General features: G+C 43.4%; 1 protein-coding gene across 1 annotated transcript in view; it reads right to left on the bottom strand.

Annotated features, from left to right (window-relative positions):
• Nucleotides 1-20,164, bottom strand: part of LOC126417142 (protein artichoke) — a 116,485-nt gene that overhangs the window by 85,985 nt on the left and 10,336 nt on the right. Inside the window, exons 3-4 of the mRNA XM_050085038.1 lie at nucleotides 12,478-12,612; nucleotides 12,280-12,444 (exon numbers count right to left, since the gene is read on the bottom strand). Of these exons, the coding sequence (XP_049940995.1) occupies nucleotides 12,280-12,444; nucleotides 12,478-12,612 (300 nt within the window). The remainder of the gene's footprint in view (nucleotides 1-12,279; nucleotides 12,445-12,477; nucleotides 12,613-20,164) is intronic.

The following is a 20,164-nucleotide window of genomic DNA, read 5'->3' as shown; positions in this document are numbered from 1 at the left end:
ATCTCAGTTTGCTGCCATGGAGATTAAACAGTTTAGCACCGCCTCTGGCGTCAATTACATCACGTGCGCATCGTTCCAGCCACAATCTAGTGGCGAAGCAGAACTCTTTGCACTGACATTTATGCAACGGATGGACATGTGACGTGCCCTTCCCTCGTGGAAGCGATCAAGAACTGTTACTACACTTATCTTCCCATAACTCCCAGCCATCGCCGGAATGGACGGCACCACCCCACCTTGCTGCACCCGCTATGGCAGGCGACGCTGGCTCGACCCAGACAGACGTTAACAATTCAGTCTTTTGCAGATTGTATCGCGGATAATAATGAATAGGGAAATAGAAATGCGGGTAAGCTACGACAAACAGCATAGCGAACGCATTATAGTGGCCAAGATAGACACGAAGCCCACGTCGACCACAGTAGTACAAGTTTATATGCCAACTAGCTCTGCAGATGACGTAGAAATTGAAGAAATGTATGACGAAATAAAAAAAATTATTCAGATAGTGAATAGAGACGAAAATTTAATAGTCATGGGTGACTGGAATTCGTCAGTAGGAAAAGGGACATAAGGAAACGTGGTAGGTGAATATGGATTGGGGGTAAGAGACGAAAGCGGAAGCCGCCTGGTAGAATTTTGCGCTGAGCACAACTTAATCATAGCTGGCACTTGGTTCAAAAATCATAAAAGAATACTGTATACATGGAAGAATCCTGGAGATACTGACAGGTTTCAGATAGATTAAATTATGGTAAGACAGAGATTTAGGAACCAGGTTTTAAATTGTACGACATTTCCAGGGGCAGATGTAGACTCTGACCACGATCTATTCGTTATGAACTATAGATTAAAACTGAACAAACTGAAAAAAGGTGGGAATTTAAGGAGATGGAACCTGGATAAACTGAAAGAACCAGAGGTAGTAGAGAGTTTCAGGGAGAGCATAAGGGAACAATTCACAAGAATGAGGGAAAGAAATACAGTAGAAGAAGAATGGGTAGCTTTGAGGGATGAAGTAGTGAAGGCAGCAGAGGATCAAGTGTGAAAAAAGACGAGGGCTAGTAGAAATCCATGGGCAACAGAAAAAATATTGAATTTAATTGACGAAAGGAGAAAACATAAAAATGCAGAATAATGAAGCAGGCAAAAAGGAATACAAACGTCTCAAAAATGAGATCGACAGGAAGTGCAAAATGGCTAAGCATGGATGGCTAGAGGGCAAATGTAAGGATGTAGAGGCTTGTCTCACTAGGGGGCAGATAGATACCGCCTACAGGAAAATTAAAGAGACCTTCCCAGAAAAGAGAACCACTTGTATGAATATCAAGAGCTCAGATGGAAACCCAGTTCGAAGCAAAGAAGGGAAAGCAGAAAGGTGGAAGGAGTATATAGAGGGTCTATACAAGGGTGATGTACTTGAGGACAATATTTTGGAAATGGACGAGGATGTAGATGAAGATGAAATGGGAGATATGATACTGCGTCACGAGTTCGACAGAGCACTGAAAGATCTGAGTCGAAACAAAGCCCCGGGAGTTGACAACATTCCATTAGAACTACTGACAGCCTTGGGAGAGCCAGTCCTGACAAAACTCTACCATCTGGTGAGCAAGATGTATGAGACAGACGAAATTCCCGCACACTTCAAAAAGAATATAATAATACCAAACCCAAAGAAAGCAGGTGTTGACAGATGTGAAAATTACCGAACTATCAGTTTAATAAGTTACGGCTGCAAAATACTAACGCGAATTCTTTACAGACGAATGGAAAAACTAGTAAAAGCCGACCTCGGGGAAGATCAGATTGGATTCCGTAGAAAAATTGGAACACGTGAGGCAATACTGACTCTACGACTTATCTCAGAAACTAGATTAAGGAAAGGCAAACCTACGTTTCTAGCATTTGTAGACTTAGAGAAAGCTTTTGACAATGTTGACAGGAATACTCTCTTTCAAATTCTGAAAGTGGCAGGGGTAAAATACAGGGAGCGAAAAGCTATTTACAATTTGTACAGAAACCTGATGGCAGTTATAAGAGTCGAGGGACAAGAAAGGGAAGCAGTGGTTGGGAAGGGAGTGAGACAGGGTTGTAGCCTCTCCCCGATGTTACTCAATCTGTATTTTGAGCAAGCAGTAAAGGAAACAAAAGAAAAATTCGGAGTAGGTATTAAAATCTATGGAGAAGAAACAAAGACATTGAGGTTCGCCGATGACATTGTAATTCTGTCAGAGACAGCAAAGGACTTGGAAGAGCAGTTGAACCGAATGGATAGTGTCTTGAAAGGAGGATATAAGATGAACATCAAGAAAAGCAAAACGAGGATCATGGAATGTAGTCGAATTACGTCGGGTGATGCTGAGGAAATTAGATTAGAAAATGAGACACGTAAAGTAGTAAAGGAGTTTTGCTATTTGGGGAACAAAATAACTGATGATGGACGAAGTAGGGAGGATATAAAATGTAGACTGGCAATGGCGAGGAAAGAATTTCTGAAGAAGAGAAATTTGTTAACATCGAGTATAGATTTAAGTGTCAGGAAGCCGTTTCTGAAAGTATTTGTATGAAATGTAGCCATGTATGGAAGTGAAAAATGGACGATAAATATTTTGGACAAGAAGAGAATAGAATCTTTCGAAATGTGGTGGTACAGAAGAATGCTGAAGATTAGATGGGTAGATCACATAACTAATGAGGAAGTGTTGAATAGGATTGGGGAGAAGGGAAGTTTGTGGTACAACTTGACTAGAAGAAGGGATCGGATGGTAGGACATGTTCTGAGGCATCAATGGATCACCAGTCTAGTATTGGAGGGCAATGTGGAGGGTAAAAATCGTAGAGGGAGACCAAGAGACGAATACACTAAGCAGATTCAGAACGATGTAGGTTGCAGTAGGTACTGGGAGATGAAGAAGCTTGCACAGGATAGAGTAGCATGGAGAGCTGCATCAAACCAGTCTCAGGACTGAAGACCACAACAACATCGCGGACAGAGGCACTGGGAGCGAAGCACCATTATACGTGTTCGTGGATGTTCTATGTTTATCCTGCAGATACCGATAGGATTGTTGCAACGCCACGAGAATCAAATTCGTCCGAGTGGATTGCGTGGACCTATCACAGAGTTTGTGCTCTCAGGTTCAGTACAGTCATGGACGCATCAGCTTTAGCTGCAACCGGCTCCCACGGTACTCGTGCCATCAACGGCGGTCCCAGAACCAATGGAAGTCGACGCCGTTACGTGGTCGTCGTCGTCGTCTCGGCAGCCACCGTTGTCTGGGGATGGAGCCGTCTTCCCAGCGGGTGACCCACGTGCAGCATCGCGTCGCTCTGCAACCGTGGAGATGCCTCCGACTTCCTTTGCTCCGTCTGTGAATGCGGTTGCGCATCCTCGTCCAGTTTTGAGGCTGGCTTTCCTTTCCTCAGGGTATATGCCAGTATGTAGGCGGAAGCTCGGAAACAGACTCAGTTGCGACACCCGCCTCCTCATGGCCACCAGCATCCAGCCCTCCCATCTGTCGTCGTTCGCTCATCTGCACTACACGACGACTGTGAGGAGGTGGGGTGGAGGAGATGTGATATCATGTATGGACACCGCACAACAAGTGGGACTTGCAAGTTACCGTCTGACCCCACTAGCGTTCGTGCGGGACCCAGCGAACCCAATATTGCATGCACGCTGAGCCATGACTCCAGCGGCTCTGGACCACGAGCGCACTCTGCCGCCGCAATATAAGCCGTCAGCTGCAGCCACTCAGCCCTATAGTGCTTGGAGTCACTTCGCTACGTTACGCTTCACAGATGCCGCCTATTCATTGATCCGACTCCAACGTTCGTGCTCTAGTACAAAGAGCCTCTAACTATTTGACATTGATAGCTGAGCTCTGTTTCTTGCAGCACTATTTGTAATGGATGTTCGTACACTTGGAGAAATACAAGTTAAGTAAATCTTCTGTTTGTTGTGTCAGCTTGTGAGACAATTAGTTCAGCTTCTGGCCAGCTTTTTTGCAATTGTTGTCCCACTGTGCAGCCCACATATCGTTACTATTGTGTACAAATAATTATCTCGGGGCTGAAGCTCTTTTTTCCGTGTTCGCTTTAACAATCCATATGTTTCTGGATGACGTTCGCCTTTAGTCAAACACAGTTTTGTTTTTTATCCCTAACACGTTTCACTGCAGTTCCAGCATCATCAGTGGGCTTTTATTTTATGGCTGCTGAAGATAAAGAGTATTCTTTACTGTTTGAATCTGTAGCTACGATTTTAAAAACTAGTATTTACATGTATACATGCCGCGCGGGATTAGCCGAGCGGTCTAGGGCGCTGCAGCCATGGACTGAGCGGCTGGTCCCGGAGGACGTTCGAGTAATCCCTCGGGCATGGGTGTGTGTGTTTGTCCTTAGGATCATTTAGGCTAAGTAGTGTGTAAGCTTAGGGACTGATGACCTTAGCAGTTAAGTCCCATAAGATATCACACACATTTGAACATTTTGAACATGTATACAAACAGTGAAGAATATTATTTTTCTTCAATAGCCATAAAATAGAAGCCCGTTGATGATGCTTTAATTGCAGTGAAACATGTTTGCGATAAAAAACGAAATTGTGTTTTGCTAAAGACTGACCCCATCCAAAAACATACGTATTGTGCATGAAGTTGTACACAAAAGTTTCCTGTAGTTTTCTTTTAACTGTTTCTTCCTAAGCCGTGAGTTAACTAGCAGTATCTGATGTTTATAGTGAGTTAACAAGGAAATGTGGCGGCACCAGCAATACGGGATGCATTGTGTATAAAGGAAATGAGTATTGAAGATCTGTAGAAGACGGATGCAGTACTTAGGAAAATCTTTCTAAAGGGGAGTTCGTAGGTGCACGAAATACGGAATAGGTTTCGTACTGATTATGTAGTAAAAAAATACTTTTTCTTGAGGAGTGATTGTGTACGTCACTGCACTTACTTTTTCGGTCAAGTCCAGTGTCTCAATCGATTTTCTGCTCGAATTGGTAGAAAATGGAAGAACGACATTGACAATCACTGCTTTGGAAGAACTATTAAAAAAGTAATCAAATTTCTTCCCGAGTGCCTTGCAGACGACATGCTGTCAAAATGATATCAAAGCATTAGAAAAAATCGATTTGTAAAATTCAGTTATCCCCAGTAGCATAGTTCTACTGGTGCAATCGAAGGAAATTATACAAAATGCAAATGTAATAATATTTTAGGCCGAAAGTTAGAAGAAACAGGCATGAAGACTCGCATGGTATCTTACAGAAATAAATCGAGACCCACAGGACATGACACATAGGTGTGAAAACTTTCCTGGATAAATATGTACATCGTATTTTTCATAAATCGGAGTTTTAAAAGGCGCAAATTAAATGTACAGCATGTCCGATAAAGGTTCATAAAACAGCAGTTCGATCGATTCTTAAGTATTGCATTAGTCGGGGATCCTTATCATGGATTAATGAAAGAGATGGAGATGAAACATTGGTTGGGAAGGGAGTGAGACAGGGTTGTAGCCTCTCCCCGATGATATTCAATCTGTATATTGAGCAAGCAGTAAAGGAAACAAAAGAAAAGTTCGGAGTAGGCATTAAAATCCATGGAGAAGAAATAAAAACTTTGAGGTTCGACGATGACATTATAATTCTCGCAGAGACAGCAAAGGACTTGCAAGAGCCGTTGAACGAAATGGACAGTGTCTTGAAAGGAGGGTATGAGATGAACATCAACAAAAGCAAAACGAGGATAATGGAATGTAGTCAAATTAAGTCGGGTGATGCTGAGGGAATTAGATTAGAAAATGAGATACTTAAAGTAGTCAAAGATTTTTGCTATTTGGGGAGCAAAATAACTGACGATGGTCGAAGTAGAGAGGATATAAAATGCAGACTGGCAATGGAAAGGAAAGCTTTTCTGAAGAATAGAAATTTTTTAATATCGAATATAGATTTTTCAGGAAGTCGTTTCTGAAAGTATTTGTATGGAGTGTAGCCATGTATGGAAGCGAAACGTGGACGATAAATAGTTCAGACAAGAAAAGAATATAAGCTTTCGCAATTTGGTGCTACAGAAGAATGCTTAAGATTAGATGGGTAGATCACGTAACTAATGAGGAGGTATTGAATAGAATTGGGGACACGAGGAGTTTGTAGCACAACTTGACTAGAAGAAGGAATCGGTAGGTAGGACATGTTCTGAGGCATTAAGGAATCACCAATTTAGTACTGGAGGGCAGCGTGGAGGGTAAAAATCGTAGAGGGAGACCAAGAGACGAATACACTAGGCAGATTCAGAAGGATGTAGGCTGCAGTAAGTACTGGGAGATGAAGAAGCTTGCACGGGATAGGGTAGCATGGAGAGCTGCATCAAACCAGTCTCAGGACTGAAGATCACAACAGCAAGAACAATATGGAGGTGATATAACGATGAGGAGCGAGCTTTGTCAACGGATAGTTCAGTATGCGCGAGAATGTAACTGAGATGCTCAACACACTTCTGCAGTGGATGCATTAAGAAATGCCCTGCACATCTATCGAAGAAATTATTCCGATAGCCTATGTTCCGATAAATACGCGAGCAACCTATTACTTCCTCCGAAATGCATCTCCCGAAATGACCAGGACGAGAGAGTAAGAGAAATTAGATCGCATGCGAAAGTTCATCTTTAGTGGAAGAGGGAAAGGAGGAAAGCGGTAGTACCCTCCGACACACACCTTAAGATGCCTTAGATCACGACGCGCATTCAATAAATTATGCAACACATTTTTTTTCTGAAAGCAGGTAGGTTTAATTCAGTATTTCAATACACCATACTGCACGAAGCACCAAAGAAACTGATACAGCCTTGCGTATTCAAATACAGAGATATGTAAACAGGCAGAATACGGGGCTGCGGTCGGCAACGCCTATACAAGACAACAAGTGTCTGGCACAGTTGTTAGATCGGTTACAGCAGCTACAATGGCAGCTTATCGAGATTCAAGTGAGTTAGTACATGGTGTTATAGTCGACGTATGAGCGATGTGACAAAGCGTCTCCGAGGTAGCGATGAAGTCAGGATTTTCCCGTACGACCATTTCACGAGTATACCGTGAATATCAGGAATCCGGTAAAACATCAAATCTCCTACACCGCTGATGCCTGTAAAAGGCCCTGAACAAACGGCATCAAGGTTGACTGAAGAGAATCGTTCTAAATGACGGAAGTGCAACTCTTCCACAAATAGCTGGGCCATCGATAAGTGTGAGCGAGCGAACCATTCAACGAAACATCATCGATATGGTCTTTCGGAGCCGAAGGCCCACTCGTGTACCCTTGATGACTGCACGATACAAAGCTTTATTGCCTCGCCTGGGCCCTTCAACACTCACATTGCACTGTTTATGACTGGAAACATGTTGCCTGGTCGGACTAGTCCCGTTCATATTGTATCGAGCCATGGACGTGTACGGGTATAGAGAAATCCTCACGAATCTGAGGATCCTGCATGTCTGCAGGAGACTCTTCGAGCTTGTACAGGTTCTGTAATGGTGTGAGGTGTGTCCATTGGAGAGCCCTGATACATACGAATCTGACAGGTGACAAGTACGTAAGCATGCTGTCTGTTCACCTGCATCCATTCATGTCTATTGTGCATTCCGACAGACTTGAGAAATTCCAACAGGATAATGCGACACGTCACAAGTCCATTATTGCTGCAGAGCGGCCCTAGGAAGACTCTTCTGAGTTTAAACACTTCCACTGATCACCAAACTGCCAAGACATGGAAACTATTGATCATATCTGGGACGCCTTACAATGTGTTGTTTCGAAGACGTCTCCACCCACTCACACTCTTACGAATTTATGGATAGCCCTGCAGGATAAGGTGTCAATTTCCTCCAGTACTACTTCAGATATTAGTCGAGTCCATACACATAGTTATCAAAATTCTAGCCCTAGAAGATATTAGGCAGGTGTACTTGTTTCTTTGGCTCTTCAGTGTATTCCCCAATCTCTTTGCTGGAAAACACTATTCTCGCTGTTCGATGGGACGGCCTTACGCCTTATACCCGCACCATAGCCCTCTACTGGTCGACGTCGTAGCCGACGTCTGCTGCATGAATATCCTTCCTATCATCCATATACGGCTTCTCGAGGAGTGCATCCTTGACTGCACCAAACAGATGGAAGTCGGAACATGCCAAGTCTGGACTGTAGCGTGAATGAGGAAGAACAATCCAATGAAGTTTTGTGAGCTCCTCTCGTTTGCACAGACGTGTGTGAAGCCTGGAATTACCACGGAGTAGAAAATTCGTTTGCAGTTTTCTGGCGCGGAACAGGCTGAAGCTGTTACTTCACTTCTCTGAAGGTAGCACTATAAACTTCAGAGTTGATCGTTACACCGTGATGGAGGGAATCAAACAGAATAACCACTTCAGAGTCTCAAGAGTCGATCGTATTGACTTTACCTGCTCAGGGTGCGGCTTTGAACGTTTTTTTCGGGGAGACGTGGTGTGCCGCCGCTCCATCGACTGCCGTTTTGTTTCCGGTTTGAAGACATGAACACATGTTTCTTCGCCTATGACGATATTCGGCAAAAAATTGTCACGATCAGCCTAAAGGAATTTCTCACAGATGGTCGTCCGTTGTTCTTTATGTTATTCTGTTAAGCGGCGATAATCCGAGGGGGGGGGGGCCACACCTTTGAGTATTTCAATTGGTGCTGAAGTTTATCGGAACTACCAACAGAGACGTTAAGTTTTGGAGTGTGACGATAGTGTTTCCCTGATGACCTCGAATGAGAGTGCCCGCACGTTCCAAATTGTGGACCGCCACGCGTGAAATCTGACAGGTTCGCTCGTAAATTGCTGCGATTATGACAGGCGCCTCGCCCTGTGGTATCATCGTTCGATACCACACTTGTTAGTGGTTGCAGTTATCGACCACGGTCCGTATTAGTATCGCTGGACCCGCGAGTCGAGACTAGTGCCGTTGGAGCCGCTCCGCGGTTTGTAACAAGTCTCTAGCGAGCGCTCGTCCACTCTTGCTCGGGACGTTAAGTAGGAAAGTGCTAGTATAGCCTTCAGCTGATAGGAAGAAACCTCTAACAAGGCGCTTAGTTAATGTATGGCCTATGTAATGCTTCTACAGCTCTCTGTTTGCAATTATATTCCTCCTGACTACGAAGACTCCTGTACCACCAGTTATGTACAACCTATTATTTTTACCAAAGACATCTAATTATTTTAGTTGTTGTAGACCCAGACCATGCAGACAGCTCCTTATCGACTTCACTGACAAACCTGCTGTATACGCAAAGAATAGATTTGTATATTTCTAGTTAGCATTGGTCACCAGTCATTCACATTGGTGACGATTCGTTCATCGTCATCATAACACGCCCTACGGCTGATCGTCCTGTTGCTCACTGCCAGGACTCTGTAGACATTCTGCAAAGGTCCAGAAAAATCTAAAATTCTCTTGTTTGCCATCAAAAGAAATTCAATGCCAGCTTTCTGGTTGGTACTTTCGACCATAAATATTATAGAGTGGTCCTGACGTCATTTTCGTGGCTCCAACATCTCTGGGCTAAAGTCACGTGAATGTTGGAAAAACATGGTTGTTTCGTGTTGCGCTTACGGCTGTACTCAGCGTTTTGTCGGGGGAAATGGCATTACATTTCATGTGTACGTGTTTCTATGATAGTGCAGATGCGTTTATTGAAATCTGCTGAAGTGACTTTTATATGTTTTTTACACTTGAAATAAGTATCACGTAAATTAAAGTGTTGAAAGTGATGCCTGTTAAGTCAGACTCATATTACATTTTGGAAAGTATCTGTGATAATTCGGTTACAGAAGTAAGTATAACTGTTTCTCGTTCCTACTCATAGGTTCCCTAAGGATGAAAACCGAAGGCAGCTTTGGATACAGGCCCTAAAACGGAAAAACTTTAAGCCAACTGCACATACGCGCCTTTTTGTATATACAATTGAGATTATAATAAGGTAAGAGCACCTATAGTCGACACATGAAGAGACTTTTTTTCTACCTTCTAATACTATTAAATAAATGTAGGCACCAAAATTATTTTCTGAAAGTTCAAAGTCTCACTTTTCATCTAAAATACCATATTTTTTAAAAAACTGATAGTTTAAACTTTTGTAAAAATAGTAGGAACTGAACCTCTGAAGTGCACCTAAAATTGATACTCTAAAATGGACTTGCTCCTAAAGTCGACAATTTTGCCACCTAGAGTTGACATAATTCCATATCCAATTTCCTTTTATAAGTGACTAAAGCTCAAAATGCGGCGAATCCAATGTTTAAAGTTTTGACACGAGCCCACTCTTACTGTTTGAAAGAATTTGATCGACATCCTACTTTAAGTGATAGTTTATAGTAATTTCGTCCCGCTGCCCACCAGAGGGGCGTTCGATGTATTTTATAAATGGTACTGTGAACAAATCCAGGTCAAATGTAGTTCTGACATAATTTTTCGCAAATAAAAAAGTAATTTTTTTTGGAAGCGTTTGGCAGTCAACTGAGAGAAGTGGGTAAAATACGATACAAACATAGGATGGCAGACCGCTGATTTGAAATCCCGCCACGTTTTGCCAACAGTTACGTGGTTTATGTTGGAGCCACACCAGCCCTATAGCTTCTGCACAGCAAGGCCAGCCTACTAATATCTATCGTCCAATGTTGGTACTCACTTCCATTACAGAAGCTATTTTGAAGGCTTCGTATAGCATCGTAATCTATGGGATCTCCGTGAAATTATAGAGAGCGAAGCGGTATTATTCCTCGATGTCTCACAATATATTCTGCATATTTTCAACCAAAATTGGCTGAGAAAAAAAGTGTTGCAGTACTTAATTGTAGATGTAAACTATTCAAAGACACATGGTAAAGGGGAAACTACGAGGGCTATCCACAAAGTACATTACGTTTTCGTTTGTGTCCGTTAGGGGCGGGGCTAGCGCGGACATCTTGGTGTCATGGCAATCCGCCGCTCAGTCGGCATCCTGCCGTGCTAATGAGAGGTTCGTGCTGTACTCCGTTGAGTTACTGTGACAGTTTGAAATGTCAGCGTAAACTGAAAATGCCGCGAAGTGTGAAGTGCGTGCTGTAATAAGGTTTCTGACTGCCAAAAACTGTACACCGATAGAAATCTATCGGCAGATTTGTGAAGTGTATGGGGACAACATAATCACTGAAGGTGGAGTGCGTCAATGGGTCATAAAATTTAAAAATGACCGAACTAACGTTCACGACGAAGAGCGAAGTGGAAGATCCAGCATAGTGACTGCCGAACTTGTCGAAAAAGTCGATGCCGTGGTCCGTGAAAACCGCAATTTCACAATAACGCAACTGTTTATGAGTATTCCACAACTTTCACGAAGTTTGCTGCACGAAATCATTACCGAAATGCTTGGTTACCACAAGTTTTGTGCAAGATGGATACCAAAAATCTTGACAGAGATTCACAAAAATCAGCGAATGGCTGCAGCGTTAACGTTTTTGGACGCTTATGAGAAAGATGGCGACTCATTACTCGATCGCATCGTTACTGGTGACGAAACATGGGTTAAGCATGTGAACTGCGAGACAAAATTGCAGTCAATGCAGTGGGGCCACACAAATTGCCCCCCGAAACCCAAGAAATGCATGCAGACAATGTCGGCAAGGAAGGTGATGGCGACTGTCTTTTGGGACAGAAAAGGTGTGATTTTTGTGGTTTTCCTGGAAAGAGGCACTACAATAAACTCTCAAAGGTATTTCCAAACTCTGCACAACCTCAGAAGAGCAATAGAAAACAAGCGCAGGGGAAAGTTGGGCTCAAAGATCTTGCTGATTCACGACAACGCCCGAGCCCACACGGCAAATGCCACTCGTGAAGTTCTCGAATCTTTTAAGTAGGAGTTGTTTCCTCATCCACCGTACAGTCCCGACCTGGCACCCAGCGACTTCCACTTATTCCCAGCAATGAAGAAGTCGTTGGCTATGCAGCGTTTTGATGACGACGCACAGCTTCAAGAAGAGGTAACCGCGTGGTTAAAGGCGCAGGCGACGGAATTTTACGACGAAAGAATTTCCAAGCTCGTCCATCGCTACGATAAGTGTCTTAATTTAAATGGCAACTATGTAGAAAAGTAGTACTTAAGTGTGGCTTTCATCTGAATATAATAAAAAAAATTCCAATACTTTACTTATTTTTAATTCCAAAACGTAATGTACTTTGTGGATAGCCCTCGTAATATCAAATGGAAAGTGAGGTCACTCACGGAAGAGACGGAGCGATCGAGGTCGTAGACGTTGAGCGACTGCACGGGGGCGGCGACGAGCGCGAGCACGTGGCGCAGCGAGGTGGCGTTGGCGGCCGGGCACTCCAGGTAGAGGCCGTCCTCGAAGTTGTAGCAGGAGCAGGAGGAGGTGGCGGCGGCGGGCGGGCACAGCGGCGGCGGCGGCGTCTCCGCCCCCGCGCCGCCCCCGCCGCCGGCGGACAGCAGCGCCAGCGCCAGCGCCAGCGCCACCAGCGGGCGGCCCGCCGCCCCCGTCATCTCGCGGCCGCTGCCGCACAGCCGGCCGCCATCCCGCGCTGCCGGCCCCGACACCGCCTGCAACACCGCACAGTGCCACGCGGGTCATCCTCCGCAGGCGCCGGTCCTAAGGGTATGTTCCACATTCTACTCCTGGCACGGTCGTCAGAAATCGAATTTCCTGAGTGAAAGCAATTACGACTATACTGAAGTCACTGATAATGGAGCTTACGTTTTAGTCTGTCTTGCTTTTCAGTTGCCACCCCAATAGGCAATGAGAAAACTATAATACACTACGGGCCATGAAAATTGCTACACCAAGAAGAAATGTAAATTATAAACTGGTATTCATTGGACAAATATACTAGAACTAACATGTGAATACATTTTCACGCAATTTGGGTGCACAGATCCTGAAAAATCAGTACCCAGAACAACCAATTCTGGCTGTAATAATGGCCTCGATACGCTGGGCATTGAGTCAAACACAGCTTGGATGACGTGTACAGGTACAGTTGCCCGTGCAGCTACAGCACGATACTACATTTCATCAAGAGTAGTGACTGGTGTATTGTGATGAGCCAGTTGCTCGGCCAACATTGATTCTGGAGAATGTGCTGGCCAGGGCAGTCGAACATTTTCTGTGTCCAGAAAGGCCCGTACAGGACCTGCAACATGCGGTCTTGTATTATCCTTCTGAAATATTTGGCAAGGATCGATTGAAGGGTAGAACCACACAGGTCGTAACACATCTGAAATGTAACTTCCACTGTTCAAAGGGCCGTCAATGCGAACAAGAGGTGACCGAGACGTGTAACCAATGGCACCCCATACCATGACGCCGGGTGATACGCCAGTATAGCGATTGCGAATACATGCTTCCAATGTGCGTTCACCGCGATGTCGCCAAACACGGAGACGACCATCACGATTCTGAAAACAGAACCAGGATTCATCCGAAAAAATCGCGTTTTGCCATTCGTGCACCCAGGTTCGTCGTTGAGTACACCATCCCAGGCGCTCCTGTCTGTGATGCAGCGTCAAGGGTAACCGCAGCCATGGTCTCCGAGCCGATAGTCCATGCTGCTGCAAACGTCGTCAAACTGTTCGTGCAGATGGTTGTTGTCTTGCAAACGTCCCCATCTGTTGACTCAGGGATCGAGACGTGGCTGCACGATACGATACAGCCATGCGGATAAGATGCCTGTCATCTCGAATGCTAATGATACGAGGCTGTTGAGATCCAGCACGGCTTTATCAAAGTCGGAAACGTGATGATACGCATTTCTCCTCCTTACACGAGGAATCACAACAACGTTTCACCAGGCAACACCGGTCAAATGCTGTTTGTGTATGAGAAATGGGTTGGAAACTTTCCTCATGTCAGCACGTTGTAGCTGTCGCCACCGGCGTCAACCTTGTGTGAATGCTTTGAAAAGCTGATCATTTGCATATCACAGCATCTTCTTCCTGTCGGTTAAATTTCGCGTCTGCAGCACGTCATCTCCGTGGTGTAGGAATTTTAATGGCCAGTAGTGCATATTGTAGAGAAATACCTTTAATTCGAGTTACATTTAACCCTTGTCATCGATAACGTTGCCTTGCATAGGAGCCTGAAACGCTAAATATGAAACACAGTCGTCTTCTGACATGACTCACTAAAACTAAACTCCACCCAAACAGTCACGAAGTTAATCGGTACCGACCGACTGCCATGTCATCAACTCACAAGCGTCACCGGATGCGGATGTGGAAGGTCTTGTGGTCAGCACGCCGCTCTCGCGGCCGTATGTCAGTTCACGCTACCATGCCCTATGCTTCTCAATCAAGTTGCTCCTCAATTTACCTCACAAGGGCCACATGAGTTACTGGTTGCTGAAAATCATTGTAAAACTCAGTGCCGCCACTTTGAATCCTCAGTTCTGTCCTAGCTACCTTACGTGGATTACTTATTTCAAAGGAACGTGATTTTATACAGAAATAAAGTGTGGAGAAGTTAGCACTAAATGCGTCTTCATTACGTTCCTTCGTTCCTTGAATTGCATGTCATACGAGAGAAAGAATTTAAATGCCAAGTAACGGTAACCTTTTTCAGACAATTTATAGTACAATATGTATTTCTGTTTTTATGGAAATGCAGTGGCTAGAGGCAATGTACGAGTATGTTCAGACTAATAAAGGTAGAGAAGCGAACCTGCAGCCTTATAATACATTTCAGAAATTACCTACTACAATAACTGTTTGCCGTCTGGCACCAGATAGGATTGGCAATTATAATATCTATTATTTTGTCTGCCAAATACGTACAGACGCTATAAAACTATACATCTGATATGTCTTCTCCTGCCACTAATAACACTTTTTTTTATTTTTCGTTCTGTTTTCAACTTAGTTGCCCACAAAACATGTACTGTGCTGGTGGACATGTAAAAACAATATTTAGGTAAAGTTAACATTATTCAGGTGGTTAATTTGGATGTACTGATTCCAATAAGAAACATAGTTTTCATTAGAAAAGCATTAATTGAAATTTCTATCTAACTGGAAATTCTACGACAGTAAACAGTTGCAAAACATTGTGTGCTTATATGCGTTTTTGGATAATATTATATATACCATTATGAAGACTGCGTACCTCACTTTACAATACCATGTTTCATTTTACATAAAATAATTAACGATGAAGGTTTTATGGAGTCTCCACGGCATATTCTGCCTAATGCTTGTTGGATTCTGAACTTCGACACTGTACATTTGTTGCTCCAATTTTCAGGAGTCGGATGTCATTCCTCACCAAACAACGACGGCGATAATTAAGGTTTTTGATAATTTACCACAATGTAAAATTATTTTCAGGATGGATGCTAACCTCATATTTATATATGTATAATTTTAACATTTTCCATAAACTAGATAACAGGTAATTCCTACAGTCCACTCAAAACAACAAAATCTAATATAGTCGAATTTCAAAACAATAATTAGTTTGCGAGATTATCAGTTTTTAAATTGCCAACAACACTCCACAACTGCCAGTCCGCGACCGGTGAGCAACCGTGTAAAGTTGTTATCGGGGTTCATGTTGAAGTATACGGGGTCCAGTCGTGACGTTAACATATCCGTGAAATTCTGGACTGGTGTAGCTACCGCTTTAAGTCCTTGTGTCACTCACAAGTAACTGCGTAACATCTATGCATCTTCAAGTCTCAGGAGCGGTAGTAAACATGTAATATCTAAATTTGACTGGTTCATGAAACATACTGATTGTAAATTTTAATGATGTTGTTATCTTTCAACACGACGGTGTCTGCTATGAGCTATTACGACCGTGTCAATTTTTGAACAGTGAAGTTCAACAAATATTGTGTCATCGAATTAATACTGGTTTCTGATATTACGAATGTGTGGATGAAGGAATAAGTGCGACTCCTATTAACTGTAAAAAGTGCATATTGTACAATGGAAATGGGGGGGGGGGGGGCACCAAATGTTCGGAGCACATATAAAGTGAGAAAGGATCACTTAATTTTAATTGCTGCGTGGTGTACGTCAGTTGCCAACATCCATCTTAAAGTCGGTCTTCGGGAGGTTACTAGTATTGGGACACGGCCGGCACCATTCCAAAATACCGAATGTATCCGGTACGTGTTGCCTCTCTAGTCGTTATTACCGTAGCGGGTTGCGACATAGAGAGAGTCCTTTTCTAAGCATCGTTAGTAGACAGCAACAAGGTCGCACGCAGTGTATCCGGCAAGTGTTGACTCTCTAGTCGTTATTACCGGCGCGGGGTTGTGACATAGAGAGAGAAACCCTTTCTGGAACTCGACTCCTGCTCCTCCTGGGTGGAAAGGCCAAGTGCTCCCACCTAACACAATTAAACCACCAGACACACATGGAATTGATTGGAAATTAAAAATGCCGGAGCCCTTTCTGGGACTCGAACCCTGGTGCTCCTGGACGGAATGCTCAAGTGCACCCCCAACACATGAAACCTGTCTAGATGCGGGAGAGGAAGGTTAGGTTAGTGTACTTTATTTATTTTGGTCGAGAAACTGACGCAAAGATCGATCCTAATTGCGTAATTAATCACAAAGATAGGTCCTAATTACACAACTATATGCAAAGCACTACAGAAGGACGGCATAAAATCGCAATACGCCGCGGAAACTGACGATACCATACAACTGGTGTTATCCTGCCAAGAAAAAAATTCGCAGAACCACTCGAAACCAGCGACAGAAACATCGAAACTCTACCCTACACCTACAAGCTGCCAGAGTCGATATTAGCTAACTTTGAGACGGGTGTATTTCCTGCTTTTCATGTATGCGTGTTTCTACTGCATTACAGAGAAGTTATTATCAGAGTTTTTTTTTTCTTTGTATACGTCTACGGCATTGCATGTTTCGAATTCTTTAAGTTCAATGGGCCCCATGTACAATTAATCTTAAATAGAGTGATGGTAGAACTGCTGTCTGGACGCTTCCATATGAGGTCTACTTTTTTCGTATTTGGTCTTCGTGGTCCTTATGCGCAATTAATGTTAGCTGCAGTAGAGTCGTTTGGTAGTTACCTTGAAATGAGGGTCTCTAAATTTAGTGTTTACAGTTCCTAGGAAAGAACACCGTCCTCCAAGGACTTCTGTTTGAGTTCTGAAAGCAGCTCCCTGGCACTTACAGGTAACAAATCTAGAAGCCATTCGCCGAAATTCTTCAACATGACCTGGAACGGATCAACCCCACCAGTGAAGTAAGCAGGACGATAGTAATACTTCACCTGAAAGTTACTGGTTTATTATTCCTACTCATCAGCATTAACTTGCATTTTTTCCGCATTTAAGGCTAGCGACCATTCATCACACCAAATGGAAATTTTGTCTAAATCGTCTTGTGTCCTCCTACAGTCACTCAGCTTTGATGACTTATCGTAGACCGCTGCATCGTCGGCAGACTACTGACCCGCCAAATCATTTAAGTATAAAGAGAACAGCAGCTATCCAATTGCACTGGGCTGCATATTGGATAGAGCCACTCTCTTATCTCTGAGCCTGTTAAATATGCTCGTGCCTTCGTTAACGGGCTGCGATGGGAGATCATGTCATATACCTTCCTGAAATCTAGAATATGTAATCCACCTGTTACCTTCCTTTATAGTTCTAGATATATCATGTGAAATAAAGGCATGCTGAGTTTTGAACGAATGATGCTTTCTAAAATCAGGCTGATTCATCAACATAAACAGCTTAGCCTCAAGAATGTTTATTATATTCGAACTGAGAATACGTACAAAGATTCGGGAGCAGTCCGAAGTTAGGGATATTGATCTGTAATTTTGCGGTCTGTTCCTTCATCTTTCTTGTATACTGGAGTGACCCGCGCTTTCTTTCTTTCCTTTATACCATTCGTTTCGATCTTCGTGTTGGACGAGAAAGAAAGAGAGAGGGAGAGAGAGAGAGGCGGGGTGATGGACCAATTCCCTGGAGTACTCCTTCTAAAATCTAACAGGAATGCCATCCGGGCCAGATGATTTGTCTGTTTTTCAAATCTTGACGGTACTTCCTTATGTCAGTTACACATCTTCCATACGGGGGTCCGTCCGAAGGTCAAGAGACTGCATGTTTGTACGGTTTTCATGCTTGAACGATGTCTTAAACGTGAAATTTTAAACTTAGGTTCGGCTTTTGCTATCTTCAACTGCCGCGCCAGACTGGTCAACAAGGAACTGATTGGAATCCTTAGACTCGCTTACCGATTTTACACACGGCCTGAAAGTTCTCGGCTCCCTGCCAAATCTTTTGCTAAGTTGTGACGGTGGCAGTTACGTGCTTCACGCATTAATATTTCGGCAGCCGGCTAATGGCTTACGAGGCCTCGATTCAATCTATTAAACGTGCTTGATTCGATTATTCTATTCCCTACAGCTTACAGCCATGAAATATCGGTCAAATTATACATCATCTTCGTTTTCCATTAATGTCGATGGTACTTCATTCCTAAATATACGGCTTACAAGTAGTATTGTTTAGTGCTCGTCGCAGTTATGAGTACCGGTAACTACAAGCGAGGTTCATTACAAAAGCGATTCATTACAAAAGCGATACTGTCTGACTCGAAATAGCCAGGTATCTATGACAGGGTATGCTAACACACAGAAAATTCGGTGCATAACTGATTCTTTGTCTATGTGATGCACAAAACTAATTTCATTTTGTTTTGATGTTATTTATTTATTTATTGATTTTTGTTTCAGAAGCTATCCCCGATAGCTCCGCATCGCCGTCACCACTATCATCACTGCCAAGATGGTACTTACTTCCGGAGGAGGGGTATGGAAAAGATGATAATGATGACGATGACGACGATGTAATATTTCTCTGTGAAATAATAAATATCGACTAAAAGCACTACATATTTTGGAACACAACCTACGAGCAGCTTAGAGACAGAAGTGATGACACTTTCTGCGGGACCTGACCATCATTTTGCAGAACAATGCTCAAGCACGTAGAGTGCAAACTGTTACTGATTTGTTTGACTGATGGGACTGCTGAGTGCTGTACCACCTACTGCGGTCCCCTGACGTAAGTCCTCGTGAGTTCAACTCGATTTCTGACTGAAGGAAACACTTCACGGCATTTGCTTGACGACTGCTGCAACTCATCGATTAACAGACCGCGCCACTCGAACTGTCGACACATGTGACACTGCTAAGAGCATCACTGGCAAGGGTTATACACTATGCTGGAGACTACTTTGAAGGTCAATAAAACTTTGAAAGACATATTTATTTTGTACGAGCTGTAAGTAAATAGTTTTTCCACTGTTAAATTTCCAATCCTCGTATATAAACTCTCTCCTAGTATCCACCATCTTCTACAAGACGAGTCCCTTACAACAGAGTATACCACAGAGGTGCATGTGTGTTTGATGCTTTAGAAATACGCAGTGTGTTGCCTCTACAGTTGCTAAATTCATCATAGCATCCACAGTGAGTAAATAATACACTGTCACCGTTGCGGCCAAAGATGTCAATACAGAGATAGAATGTATTGTACTTAAACTGCCAACAGCCTTGTTCAGTCTATTTCAGTAATGTCCAGCCTCGTACCTATCCATATATCCTCAATTTACACTATAACTTTGATGCCACTGGCTGATCTCCATGACAGCAGCAATATCTCCCTCCCTGTAATACTATTACTTGGAGTGCAATAAGACTCTCTTCACCAACTGTTCGGTGTTGTAATCAACGAAGAAATTAACCGCATATTTACCTTCTCAGAGGAACCGAAAGTATAGGACCACTCGGATTACGTTTCGCAGACTCATCCATCATTCAATTTGATTTCGTTTGGCTCCCATACAGCTCAGCTGATGACGCCATTCTTACGTGCTCTCCGTCCCACTCAGCAACTTGTGTGATGAAGACGCTCGATCTGCTCACCACACAACGAATTCAACCACTGATGGTGTTAAAGATTAATATGTTTTAGAACAGTTAGTCTAATTCTGAAGACGACGCTAGTTTGACTGATTATGGCATTGGTCTTCCGCTCCTAGTCTGCTTCTGTCTGTAACGGCAGGCTCAATTCAACGTCATGTTTATCTGTTGAACAAAACAAGAGTTAGTT

Source organism: Schistocerca serialis, chromosome 8 (assembly GCF_023864345.2).
Source record: "Schistocerca serialis cubense isolate TAMUIC-IGC-003099 chromosome 8, iqSchSeri2.2, whole genome shotgun sequence".
NCBI lineage: Eukaryota > Metazoa > Arthropoda > Insecta > Orthoptera > Acrididae > Schistocerca > Schistocerca serialis.
Note: the sequence above shows the minus strand (reverse complement) of the source record. Positions and strands in the feature narration are given on the sequence as shown.